Source organism: Salmo trutta, chromosome 36 (genome assembly GCF_901001165.1).
Source record: "Salmo trutta chromosome 36, fSalTru1.1, whole genome shotgun sequence".
Taxonomy (NCBI): Eukaryota; Metazoa; Chordata; class Actinopteri; order Salmoniformes; family Salmonidae; genus Salmo; species Salmo trutta.
The window spans coordinates 30178750-30193305 of NC_042992.1; the positions used below are offsets into that span (position 1 = coordinate 30178750).

General features: G+C 40.6%; 1 protein-coding gene across 1 annotated transcript; it reads right to left on the minus strand.

Moving 5' to 3' along the window:
- Window positions 1–6990: 6990 nt before the first annotated feature.
- On the minus strand, window positions 6991–11952 carry mrpl24 (mitochondrial ribosomal protein L24). The gene is made up of 6 exons (XM_029735358.1): window positions 11863–11952; window positions 10951–11137; window positions 10385–10480; window positions 9578–9681; window positions 8947–9077; window positions 6991–7471 (listed from the first exon to the last, which is right to left on the minus strand). The coding sequence occupies exons 2-6, from the start codon at window positions 11131–11133 to the stop codon at window positions 7335–7337; spliced, it is 651 nt and encodes a 216-aa protein (XP_029591218.1). The 5' UTR covers window positions 11134–11137; window positions 11863–11952; the 3' UTR covers window positions 6991–7334.
- Window positions 11953–14556: the final 2604 nt, after the last annotated feature.

Here is a 14556-nt window from a genome sequence, read left to right on the forward strand (position 1 = left end):
TAATCAAATCAAATTTTATTGGTCTCACATGTTTAGAAGATATTATTAGCTAAATGCTTGTGTTTCTAGCTGCAACAGTGCAGCAATATCGAAGTAATATCTACATTTCACAACAATACACACAAATCTAAAGTAAAGGAATGGAATTAAAAATATATACAGTTGAAGTCGGAATTTTACATACACTTAGGATTGGAGTCAATAAAACTTGTTTTTCAACCACTCCACAAATTTCTTGTTAATTAACAAACTATAGTTTTGGCAAGTCGGTTAGGACATCTACTTTGTGCATGACACAAGTCATTTTTCCAACAATTGTTTACAGACAGATTATTTCACTTAAAATTCACTGTATCACAATTCCAGTGGGTCAAAAGTTTACATACACTAAGTTGGCTGTGCCTTTAAACAGCTTGGAAAATTCCAGAAAATGATGTCATGGCTTTAGAAGCTTCAGACAGGCGAATTGACATCATTTGAGTCAATTGGAGGTGTACCTGTGGTGTACCTTCACACTCAGTGCCTCTCTACTTGACATCATGGGAAAATCAAAAGAAATCAGCCAAGACCTCAGAAAAAAAAACTATAGAACTCCACAAGTCTGGTTCATCCTTGGGAGCAATTTCCAAACGCCTGAAGGTACCACGTTCATCTGTACAAACAATAGTACGCAGGTATAAACACACAGCCATCATACCGCTCAGGAAGGAGACGCGTTCTGTCTCCTAGAGATTAACGTACTTTGGTGCGAAAAGTGCAAATCAATCCCAGAACAACAGCAAAGGACCTTGTGAAGATGCTGGAGGAAACAGGTACAAAAGTATCTATATCCACAGTAAAACGAGTCCTATATCGACATAACCTGAAAGGCCGCTCAGCAAGGAAGAAGCCACTGCTCCAAAACCGCCATAAAAAAGCCAGACTACGGTTTGCAACTGCACATGGGGACAAAGATCATACATTTTGGAGAAATGTCCTCTGGTCTGATGAAACAAAATATAACTGTTTGGCCATAATGACCATCATTATGTTCGGAGGAAAAAAGGGGAGGCTTGCAAGCCAAAGAACACCATCCCAACCGTGAAGCACAGGGGTGGCAGCATCATGTTGTGGCGGTGCTTTGCTGCAGGAGGGACTGGTGCACTTCACAAAATAGATGGCATCATTAGGTAGGAAAATTATGTGGATATATTGAAGCAACATCTCAAGACATCGATCAGGAAGTTAAAGCTTGGTCACAAATGGGTCTTCCAAATGGACAATGACACCAAGCATACTTCCAAAGTTGTGGCAAAATGGCTTAAGGACAACAAAGTCAAGGTATTAGAGTGGCCATCACAAAGCCCTGACCTCAATCCTATTGAACATTTGTGGGCAGAACTGAAAAAGTGTGTGCGAGCAAGGAGGCCTACAAACCTGATTCAGTTACACCAGCTCTGTCAGGAGGAATGGGCCAAAAGGGTATACTTACACTAAGTACACAGCTTGTAGCTGACCCAACTCACCTAACTTCCAGTCTACCATATGGTACACATCACCCTAGTAATTGTTTTGTGATTGACTGTTACGAAAATGCACTGACGAAGGAAAAAGTTTGTTGGCTTGATTGAACCATATTATGCAGTAAATGTGAGCGATTGGTTTAAACGGCGAGCCCTGTTTTCGTAGTGTGTGATCGGTCACTTTTTTGTGATATTGCGATGATTTTACTGTTTTATGCGGTAATTGATCAAATTTGCGGAGAATTGAAGGCCCAGTGGAGTCGAAATTAAGTTTTCCTGTGTTTTATTGTGTAATAACAGCTGATGAAAATAACACTGCAAAAGTATATATATATATATATATATATATATATATATATATTATTTGTTTTTTATCAGTGTTCTTTTCTGATAGTTGCTGGTTGAAAATACAATCTATACAGGACATTCTAATTAGTAGGTTTTTCATGGGTGGAGTTATGGCCTGCCTGTTGATTTCACAAGGCGGTATATGTTAAAGGCCCAGTGCCGGCCAAAATGTGATTTATCCTGTGTGTTATATATATTTCCACTCTAGAGTGGTTTGAAAAGACCGCCTGCAATTTCAGCCTGTTTTGCTGGGACGGAGTTTTGGTAAATTAGTTAATAGACCAATTAAGAAAGACCTCTCTGCCAACAACGGCTAGTTTTCAGTTTTCCCCTTCCCACTCAGATCACTCCCAAACATTGCTAGCAAAATTCTTGCTTGAGAAATTGCTCTTTGCTAAGAATTTTAATTGAAAATCATTACAGTAAGTTACTTAATTGTTACTCATAAATGATTTGATACGGAGATAAAAATAGCTGCATTGGGCCTTTAAAGGGGCAATCTGAAGTTGCTCCCAAATTTTTTAAACTCATAAATTAATGATAAGTCCCATTGATTCTTGAAAATATAACTTATTAATGCCTCATGAGCTTAGTTCAACTGTCATACCCTATCAGAACCCAAAAGGTCAGTTACACCAGCTCCGTCAGGAGGAATGGGCCAAAATTCACCCAATTTATTGTGGGAAGCTTGTGGAAGGCTACCCGAAACGTTTGACCCAAATTAAACAATTTAAAGGCAGTGCTACCAAATACTAATTGAGTGTATGTAAACTTCTGACCCACTGGGAATGTGATGAAAGAAATGAAAGCTGAAATAAATCAATCTCTCTACTATTATTCTGACATGTCACATTCTTAAAATAAAGTGGTGATCCTAACTGACCTAAGACAGAGCATTTTTACTAGGATTAAATGTCAGGAATTGTGAAAAACGGAGTTTAAATGTATTTGGCTAAGGTGTATGTAAACTTCCGACTTCAACTGTAAATATTTGAACGAGCAATGTCGGAGCGGCATAAACTAAAATACAGTAGAATATAATAGAATACAGTATATACAGTGGGGGGGAAAAAGTATTTGATCCCCTGCTGATTTTGTACGTTTGCCCACTTAAAGAAATGATCAGTCTATAATTTTAATGGTAGGTTTATTTGAACAGTGAGAGACAGAATAACAAACAAAAAATCCAGAAAAACGCATGTCAAAAATGTTATAAAATGATTTGCATTTTAATGAGGGAAATAAGTATTTGACCCCTCTGCAAAACATGACTTAGTACTTGGTGGCAAAACCCTTGTTGGCAATCACAGAGGTCAGATGTTTCTTGTAGTTAGCCACCAGGTTTGCACACATCTTAGGAGGGATTTTGTCCCACTCCTCTTTGCAGATCTTCTCCAAGTTAAGGTTTCGAGGCTGACGTTTGGCAACTCTAACCTTCAGATTTTCCCTCCAACGATTTTCTATGGGATTAAGGTCTGGAGACTGGCTAGGCCACTCCAGGACCTTAATGTGCTTCTTCTTGAGCCACTCCTTTGTTGCCTTGGCCGTGTGTTTTGGGTCATTGTCATGCTGGAATACCCATCCACGACCCATTTTCAATGAGCCTGGCTGAGGGAAGGATGTTCTTACCCAAGATTTGACAGTACATGACCCCATCCATCGTCCCTTTGATGCAGTGAAGTTGTCCTGTCCCCTTAGCAGAAAAACACCCCCAAAGCATAATGTTTCCACCTCCATGTTTGACGGTGGAGATGGTGTTCTTGGGGTCATAGGCAGCATTCCTCGTCCTCCAAACACGGCGAGTTGAGTTGATGCCTAAGAGCTCCATTTTGGTCTCATCTGACCACAACACTTTCACCAGTTGTCCTCTGAATCATTCAGATGTTCATTGGCAAACTTCAGACGGGCATGTATATGTGCTTTCTTGAGCAGGGGGACCTTGCGGGCGCTGCAGGATTTCAGTCCTTCACGGCGTAGTGTGTTACCAATTGTTTTCTTGGTGACTATGGTCCCAGCTGCCTTGAGATCATTGACAAGATCCTCCCGTGTAGTTCCTCACCGTTCTCATGATCATTGCAACCCCACGAGGTGAGATCTTGCATGGAGCCCCAGGCCGAGGGATATTGACAGTTCTTTTGTGTTTCTTCCATTTGCGAATAATCGCACCAAATGTTGTCACCTTCTCACCAAGCTGCTTGGCGATGGTCTTGTAGCCCATTCCAGCCGTGTGTAAGTCTACAATCTTGTCCCTGACATCCGTTGAGAGCTCTTTGGTCTTGGCCATGGTGGAGAGTTTGGAATCTGATTGATTGATTGCTTCTGTGGACAGGTGTCTTTTTTACAGGTAACAAGCTGTGGTTAGGAGCACTCCCTTTAAGAGTGTGCTCCTAATCTCAGCTCGTTACCTGTATAAAAGACACCTGGGAGCCAGAAATCTTTCTGATTGAGGGGGTCAAATACTTATTTTCCTCATTAAAATGCAAATCAATTAATAACATTTTTTGACATGCGTTTTTCTGGATTATTTTGTTGTTATTCTGTCTCTCACTGTTCAAATAAACCTACCATTAAAATTATATACTGATCCTTTCTTTATCAGTGGACAAATGTACAAAATCAGCAGGGGATCAAATACTTTTTCCCCCCACTGTACATCAGATGAGTAATGCAAAATATGTAAACATTATTAAAGTGACTAGTGTTCCATTATTAAAGTGGCCAGTGATTTCAAGTCTACGTATATAGAGCAGGAGCCTCTAACATGCTATTGATGCCTATTTAACAGTCTGATGGCCTTAAGATAGAGACTATTTTTCAGTCTTTCGGTCCCAGCTTTGATGCACCTGTACTGACCTCGACTTCTGGATGATAGCGGGATGAACAGGCAGTGGCTCGGGTGGTTGTTATCCTTGATATTTTAGGCCTTCCTGTGACATTGGGTGCTGTAGGTGTCCTGGAGGGCAGGTAGTTTACCCCCGGTGATGCGTTGGGCAGACACCACCACCTTCTGGAGAGCCCTGCAGTTGAGGGCAGTGAAGATGCCGTACCAGGCGGTGATACAGCCCGACAGGATGCTCTCAATTGTGCATCTGTAAAAGTTTGTGAGGAAGAACTTCGGTAACGTTTTCCTCAGATTAGCTTTGTTAAAATCCCCGGCTACAATAAATGCGGCCACGGGATACGTGGTTTCCAGTTTGCATAAAGTCCAGTGTAGTTCCTTGAGGGCCGTCGTGGTATCGGCTTGAGGGGGAATATACACAGCTGTGACTATAACTGAAGAGAATTCTCTTGGGAGGTAATACGGTTGGCATTTGATTGTGAGGTATTCCAGGTCGGGTGAACAAAAGGACTTGAGTTTCTGTATGCTATCACAATCACACCATGAGTAGTTAATCATGAAACATACAACCTGCCCGTCTTCTTCCCAGAGAGATCTTTATTCCTGTCTGCACGATGAACTGAGAACCCAACTGGCTGTACGGACTCAGAGAGTATATCCCGAGAGACTCTGTTTCACGGAAACATGGCTATGTTACAATCCCTGATGTTTCTCTGGAAGGAGATCCTTACACTGAGCTCGTCAACTTTATTATCCAGAGACTGAACATTTGCGAGTAATATACTCAGAAGCGGTGGGTGGTGTGCGCGCCTCCTGAGTCGGACTCCGAATCCCTCTCCTCCACCGGCGGTGTTTTGGAGCAGCCTCTGGAATCAGTTCTATTGCCCTGGGGGGTACGAACAAATGATCAAATTCAGGAAAGTCGTATTCCCGGTCGTAATGCTGGTGAGTTACCGCCGCTCTGATACCCAAAAGTTAGTTCCAGTTGTATGTAATAATCCCCCCAAAATGATGGGCTAATAATGTAAGCTATAACACATAAAAATAAAAAAAAATACTGCAAAGTTGCTATCTGTCGGCGTCATTTTATCACCAGGGAGCATCAGCTAATCTAAGCATCAACTGGATGGACAGTATAAATTGAAGAAATGGATGCATCCATATTACATTACACCTTTGCAGCTGCTATTTAAAAATGATGCAAATGAACAAGCAGGATGTCACAGTGACAAAAAAAACTGATTTACGATGATTGCTTTTCAGTTGACTAAGGACAGCTGTAGGTTTTCCACTATTGACCGACAGAATATTATTACACTTCGGTAAAATAAAATGTAAAGATGAATCAATTCTAAATCATGGAGTGTTCAGTACATCAGTATTGTTGTTTTTTGGGGGTGGGCTTTTCCCTTCTTGACCATCATATAAAACCTGTATGAGTACTTTGTACACCACCCTCTGGTAAAAGTTTGAATGTCACATATCCAGCTTTCAACAGAGTCAAATGAGGTGACTGGGCATATAAAACGACGCACCATAATCAAATGAGGTGAGTGTGGTCCTATTGAGAATACGTCCCGCTCCTCGCCACTCCCTTGCTAGGGATTTCCTTCTGGACTATGTCCATTACTTGGTCCTTCGCCTCTTTCCTTCAGATGGATTGAAAAGAGACCCAGACATTTGTCTTAAAGCTTAAAATGGCATTATTACACCCTGGCCCAAGTAGTATAATATAACTAATTTTAACATATAAATGGCCAAAGTGGCGGTGAGCTTTCCCAAGATGAGTAATGACTTACGGTATTTTCTACTTCATCTTCCCAAACCCTTTTACAAGAGAGGCTGGCAGCTAATTCTTTTTCCTGGCACTGCGTTTACTGCAGCTCGAACTTTAGAGCCTAGACGTCTTTCTCCTTAACTCTGATTTCAGCTCGTCTGTCAAATTCTGAGCTCTCTATTTGTCAAAATGTCCCTCAAAAGCCAAGTTCTGTCCTGCAAAGTAAAAACCTGTTTAAAAAGCTTGAACTTGTTGCTGATTGTGCAGTTTTGGTGACACGAGACGTCAGCTTTACACATATTCATCCAAGTCTCAGACATAAGTTCACTTAGGGATGCTTTGACAAGACCACTTGTTCAACATCTGAATGGATAACTAAAGTAGCCAATTCTATAACAAATGCAGATGTAGTATTTACAGCATGTACCTGCTCAATTTGTAGTACAGAAACATTAGGATTACTTCTGTTGTTCATTTTTATCTCCCACTATCTAGGAAAACTCAAAGTCAAATCAAGAACAGGATTGTAGATTCCTTAGACATTTATTTATGATAAAAACAAACCAAAACATTTGAGACAAACTCTGAAAGCATCATAAATAATGACTTCTGCTGAATTTATGCCTGACAGAGGACCTGTAATACAGTTACATTTCTATGTGCACATGAAGGTTCCCATCACGTTACTGTACTCACTCAACCCATTTCCACTGATATCCATCTGGACTGAGCGATGTGGAACATTTCTTTAATACACAGATATAGGCCTACTGTAGGTCCATAAAGAGCATTCAGTAGGGATACTGTGGATGCAACGCCCCAACCTAACCCGTGGCTGTGTGGCACCGACACCAGAGGGTCTTCCCTCTCAGTACCAGTAGGTCTTCCGGTTCCTCCTGGGTTCCTCGATGCCCAGTTTGTCCATCACCTCCTCCTCCAGAGTCTTGAGGGAGGGCGTGTAAGTCTTCTCCAGGGTGTCCTCCGGACTGGTGTCCTTGGGGCCGTCTGGGATGGCAGACACCAACCAATAAGGGGATTCCAAAATTAGGGGGGGGGGGTCAATTCAGAAGAAAGGGTATACTTACACTAAGTACAGAGCATGTAGCTGACCCAACTCACCTAACTTCCAGCCTATAATATGGTACACATCACCCTAGTAATTGTTTTGTTATTGACTGTTACGAAAATGCGCTGACGAAGGAAAACGTTTGTTGGCTTGATTGAACCATATTATGCAGTAAATGTGAGCGATTGGTTTAAACGGCGAGCCCTGTTTTCGTAGTGTGTGATTGGTCACTTTTTTGTGATATTGCGATGATTTTACTGTTTTATGCGGTAATTGATAAAATTTGCGGAGAATTGAAGGCCCAGTGGAGTCGAAATTAAGTTTTCCTGTGTTTTATTGTGTAATAACAGCCGATGAAAATAACACTGTATATATATATATATATATATATTTGTTTTTTATCAGTGTTCTTTTCTGATAGTTGCTGGTTGAAAATACAATCTATACAGGACATTCTAATTAGTAGGTTTTTCATGGGTGGAGTTATGGCCAGCCTGTTGATTTCACAAGGGGGTATATGTTAAAGGCCCAGCGCCGGCCAAAATGTGATTTATCCTGTGTGTTATATATATTTCCACTCTAGAGTGGTTTGAAAAGACCGCCTGCAATTTCAACCTGTTTTGCCGGGACGGAGTTTTGGTAAATTAGTTAATAGACCAATAAGAAAGACCTCTCTGCCAACAACGGCTAGTTTTCAGTTTTCCCCTTCCCACTCAGATCACTCCCAAACATTCCTAGCAAAATTCTTTCTTGAGAAATTGCTCTTTGCTCAGAATTTTAATTGAAAATCATTACAGTAAGTTACTTAATTGTTACTCATAAATGATCTGACACGGAGATAAAAATAGCTGCATTGGTCCTTTAAAGGGGCAATCTGAAGTTGCTCCCAAATTTTTTCAACTCATAAATTAATGATAAGTCCCATTGATTCTTGAAAATAGAACTTATTAATGCCTCATGAGCTTAGTTCAACTGTCATACCCTATCAGAACCCAAAAGGTGGGCTTGTTTTACTCCAATGTTTGTAAACAAAGTAAATGTGAACAAACATTTACATAAAAACATTTTTTTTAAACTGGAATGTTGATATCATGGACAGTTTGCATCCATAACTCTGTGAATAAATTTGAGTGGTTACATTTCTACAGTCCCATCCCTCAGCTTTTACCAAAACAGTGGCGGGGACTAAGCTTTGTTATTGTTTCAAATGCTGATTACCGCTTTAAACAAATAAAAGCGTTCCTTATACATCACCCAGACCAGCTTGTGTCCTGCTTTTCCACTCACTCATCTTCACCCAAATTTTTGACAAGCTTGACTCTCATTCACAAAAGCTCCCTCTCGACCTCAATCCATCTAGATTTCTTTGCCCGTCCTCTAGCCTCTGTTCCTCCCTCCCCAAATGCAGACTCACCCTTCCACTGCTGCGGTACGATGCCGTCTCTGCGCTGGAACACTGGTTTGGGGACAATGCGGCCCGTCCTGAGGGAGACGCGCACCTTCTCCCCCTCCTCTGTGAACCTCCACTCCACCTCGGTCGGTTTCCTGTTGGAGCAACAGACAGGAGTCGGGTTTGGTATTAAACTCAGGACTGAAGTGGTCAAGATCAGTCAGTGTTCAAGTCAAAGCATTCACTAATCATAAACTATTTAAATACAATAGAAATGTGGGTTCATCTGTGCACAAAAATCCTACTTATTGCACCATTAAATCCAAGCCCTGCACATAAAATCTACTGAAAATCTAAACTAAATCCAAAACTAAACTCTGAGCATGGACACAAACCCTGGTTCTAGATAGCTACTGGGTGAGCAGGCTATTGTTCCACTTCTTTTTTGCATGGGTGTTTTCTGCACCACCCTGTGGTAAAGGTTTGAATACCATGATACTTTTCCACTGAAGCCCTGGTTAACTGAATGAGTTGTTTCAGTATTGGGCTGTTACCAAAGCCTGCACACCCAGCAACTATCTAGAAACAGGTTTGGTGATCATGGGCTTAGACAAATGTTAGAATCTGGACCTCCCCATAATGCACTGGGACTCACCTGTCAGTAGGGTCAACAAGTGAGATGTCTCGGATTAGAAGGGGGGCCTCGCTGGCAATATAGGTCCCCCGGTAATCTGCACTTTTCCCAATGTACCTGAAATGCTACAATTGAGAAATACTGTGTTCATTTAATCTATTCAAACATTGCAGAGATAACAGAACTTCAATTGCTGTTGAAATCAATGTCCATCGTTTGTAACGCAGCCTAAAAAGGGCCATATTCTTTTTAAATAATATAAAGTGGGGTTCAACATCAAAAATACAGTATTTGTTAACAGAAACATACCATACTTGTTTATCATCATAGTCCAAAACATGACAATGGATTCTCACTAAATTCACTAATGATGGTAGCAAAATAAATTGCTGGATGGCATTAAGTCTAGTTCGTGAGTTGCTCTTAAAAAATGATCCTATGGTTCCAGCGATGAAACCGGGCCCTGGCTTTTGCAACTGTAGCTTGGTCTTTGCAACTGTAGCTTGGCCTGTGAAGCCATTGAGAAGGCTACCCAGATTCAAAGACAGCGCACTAGAAACTGGTATGATAAAACATTTAGAAGGAAGCCCATCAAGCATTTATGAAGCTCCTCATTGGTAGTAGGGACAGTTTTCTAAAATGCAAAAATAAAATAAATAGGTGACTACGCAACAACCACCATAGCTGGCACTATATCAAGTGGGTTATACAGTATGTATACAAAATAGGATACAATTGTTGGGTGTTTATACTGAATGTAGTGCATGAATGTCTTCTCTGTTATGTTGCAAACATATCCCCTCTTACAACGATGACTAGGATTCTTACCGTGTTCAGCCCGTCCAGGATGACCCAGTTTCTGTGTCTGAAGACCTGGGCCACTTTGCCCTGCTTTCCTTTGTCTTTCCCAGAGAGAATCTCAACCTGGTCAAGGTGGAACACCAGTTTAGAATATCAAAGCATCAAAACATTAGGCTAATGGCTGAATAAACCTTAACAGTGACACTCCCTTTTCAGTCCTACATCTCATTATCGTCACCTTCCATGCGTTGCTTTTATAGCAAGGAATTGATCAACTCAATGGTTTGCCTAACAGTTTTTTTGTGTCTAATAACTGGTATCTCTGCAAAGGAATTAGGCAAAACTGCAATACCAGTGTTTAGAGGGAAGCATAACATTTTCAGTGTATAATATTTATTATTAGAAATTATAAAGTTTGTGGTATATGGCCAATATACCACGGCTAAGAGCTGTATCCAGGCACTCTGCTGCATCGGGCATAAGAACAGCCCATAGCCGTGGTATATTGGCCATATACCACACCCCCTCGTGCCTTATTGCTTAAATATTCCATATCTAAAAATCTTCATTGTCCTTTTGGCATGACCACTTACTGTGTCCCCTTTGAAAACAGACCAGTCCTCATAAGCTATGGGCTCAATGAACACCTTTCGTCTCTTCTTGCCCGGTGGGTTCAGTCTCTTGGCAGCTATGGTCCATGGCCGACTGGTGCCGTAGCGGTAGTCTTTAGGGAAGGCAGCCTTAGCGGCCATCGACAGTATGGCTGTTAATCGCATTTTCCTGGAGAAAAAAAAATTAAAAAAAGAATTTTACTTAATTGGTGTGTGTGGTTTCTAAAAATCAAAGGGAGACAAAGAGAAGTCATTATCTTTCAACATTTACTACTCAACAGCGTAATTATGGATGCCCATACAGTGTAGTGACCGTATAATTAGGATCTCTATGATACTGACAGTATAGATAGCTTGCTGGATACATAAGATGAAATGTGCTGATCAGCAAATTCTCCTGTGATGTAAAGTTGATTATAAAATAGACACATTATTTTTAAGTATACACTGTGTGAATAACTGTGCATTTTCATTATGTTTTATTGACACAAATGCAACACTGACATTGACAGAGCCATCATTATCATCACTGGTCAGTTAGATGCTGGATAACATTGGCTATGCTAGCTAGAATGGTAATCGTTCTTCTGGCTATAGCAAAACACACCTGCTATTTTCTGGTTAGTAGTACGTTGGCAAGCGTATATGTAGCTAGTTAGCTTCATTTTAGTAGCTAACCCGAAAAAACTAGCGCTAGCAATGTCGCTAATTGTTGTGACATTTTGTTGACAGTTAGCTAACGTTAGTTAGCTTGAAAAGAGAGACGCATGACGAGGATTCAAGGAAGCTTGAAAGTCAATAGCCTCCACAATCCAGAAAACGCAACTAAAATAGATAGCAAGCCAATGCATATAACATACATTTCCAAATTATCAATCAGAAAATTGCATTTACCCCTTCTCGTTTTCAATGTCACATGCATAAATCGTTCCACTTTGACCCCTACTACTTCTTTAGGGGTTGTAATTAGTTTACTGGATCTCTACCGCCATCTATCGTACGGGTGGAGTGATGAATCTGTGCCACTGTCGGGTGAATGAGGAATGACAGCCAAACGAAATCACCTGCAGACGCCCAAGTCAAAAACTGACTAAGACTACTATTAATGACCCCGAGCCCATGAGTCAGCCCCCCCAAATTTGGGAGTTTTCTGTTCTCTCTTTTTCTTTCACCCGCCATCCCATTCATTTTTCCGATAGGACTTTTACCCTATGACAAACATTGTCAGTATAAAACAAGTTATATAATTCAATCATAAATGGAATGCTTAGATTCACAGCTATCCATCAGACACATTTTCAGGAATGTTCAGTTCAACAGAACTTTGACCTCTAGGGTACATATCACAATACCTGATACATGTTAAACTGTGTTTGACAAGTACTTCTGAAAGGTCATGAAATTGCCTTTCGAATGATATATATATAACATAACAAACTTTGAATGCACGAGCTACAACTATTGTTGAAAAATCTCCCAAATTGTGCCATTGACATTAGAATGTTGGAAACGTAGACATAGAATTCCATGTTGTGGGGGCAACTACGTTTTTGAATTGTAACTTTAGTGATAGAAGGACCAAATTGCACACACAGCTAGAACAGGTTTTTAAAAAGACTTACATACATTAACCCCACAAAAGCCTTTTTCCAATATAGCCACTAAACAACTTATTGGATACATTTCGCCTGACCATACCTATATGAAATATAATTGTAGTATCCACAATGATATCTTAAAATGTAAATTGTGATGAAGAATACACAACCAAATGATCCAGGTCTGCCAGATATATATGTACAATTATTCCCAGAATTGTTTTGAATGTGCAAAAACTAACTTCTGGAGATGTTATGATCAATAAGTGCAATTGTTCATCTTCAAACAAGCAAAATGGAGAAGTACATGTGAATAGTCATGGATGTGAGTGGATTAAAATGATATACAATGTTATCCTATTAAAAGGTTATTGTGGTTATTATGACAGCTTGATGTTTTAGCACCTCCGAATATGTCCCTGTTCACAGGAGGGATTGCAGAACTAAATAGCTGAAGCTCCTTTCGTCATTTCTTTAGTCAAATCAGTATCCTAGTGTCCAACAGAAACAACAACTGCTAGAGGTCAAGTCTATACAATATAACTACAGCAGCAGTCAAACTCATAGGATAACCCATTTAACTCATTCATGGAATGACAGAAACACTTTACATTTTTCCATTGATTTAAATTAGTCAAGTGTGTGGCTGTATGTCAAGTTTGTTACTAAAGTCTGGCAAGGATATAGCCATATGATGAATCCAAAAAGGTGTAATTTGAACTTTCCCCCAAATAAATTCCAATTCAGTGTAGACGCAGAGGTGCTGGCATGTGTACAATAAATACATTAAATTAGAATTAATAAAACACAATAAAGCCTGAAGTCTTATTTCCATTGTGATCCTTCTATTTAATGTTATTTCAATTCAATTGAATGCGGTTTTAATGTTATTGACCATTCAGCACTGGAAGCTGTCCCCACACAATTTGCCCAGTTTGTGACTTGTTCATTTCATACTCTGCTAATTGTAGTAGGCTAGTTTGACAGATTGATATTGAATATATCCAACTTACTGACTTGAACCTCATGTTTAACCATCACAATAAAATGGTGACATAACAATTGTATATTTTTAAAATAACTAGTTTTTCACATACAAATGGATTCTATGTTTTCACTCAATGTTCTTTGATGTACACTACATGGCCAAAAGTATGTGGACACCTGCTCGTCGAATATCTCATTCCAAAACCCTGTGCATTAATAGGGAGTTGGTCCCCCCTTTGTTGCTATAACAGCCTCCAATCTTCTGGGAAGATTTTTTTCCCCCACTAGATGTTGGAACATTGCTGTGGAGACTTACCATTCAGCCACAAGAGCATCATTCCAATTTATTACAAAGGTGTTCGATGGGGTTGAGGTCAGTGCTCTGCGCAAGCCAGTCAAGTTCTTCTACACCAATCTCAAGAAACCATTTCTGTATGGACCTCGATTTGTGCACGGGGGCATTGTCATGCTGAAACAGGAAAGGGCTTTCCCCAAACTGTTGCCACAAAGTTGGAGGCACAGAATCGTCTAGAATGTCATTGTATGCTGTAGCATTAACATTTCCCTTCACAGGAACTAAGGGGCCCATTATTACTCCTCCACCAAACTTAACAGTTGGCATTATGCATTGGGGCAGGTAGCGTTATCCTAACATCTGCCAAACCCAGATTCGTCCGTTAGTCTGCCAGATGGCGAAGCGTGATTCATCACACCCAGAGAACGCGTTTCCACTGCTCCAGAGTCCAATGGCGGTGAACTTTACACAACTCCAGCCAACGCTCTGCATTGCGCATGGTGATCTTAGGCTTGTGCACTTCGTGGCTGAGCCATTGTTGCTCCTAGGTGTTTCCACTTCACAATAACAGCACTTACAGGTGACCGGGGCAGCTCTAGCAGGGCAGAAATGTCACAAACTGACCTGTTGGAAAGGTGGCATCCTATGATGTTGCCACGTTGAAAGTCACTGAGCTCCTCAGTACAGGCTATTTGACTACCAATGTTT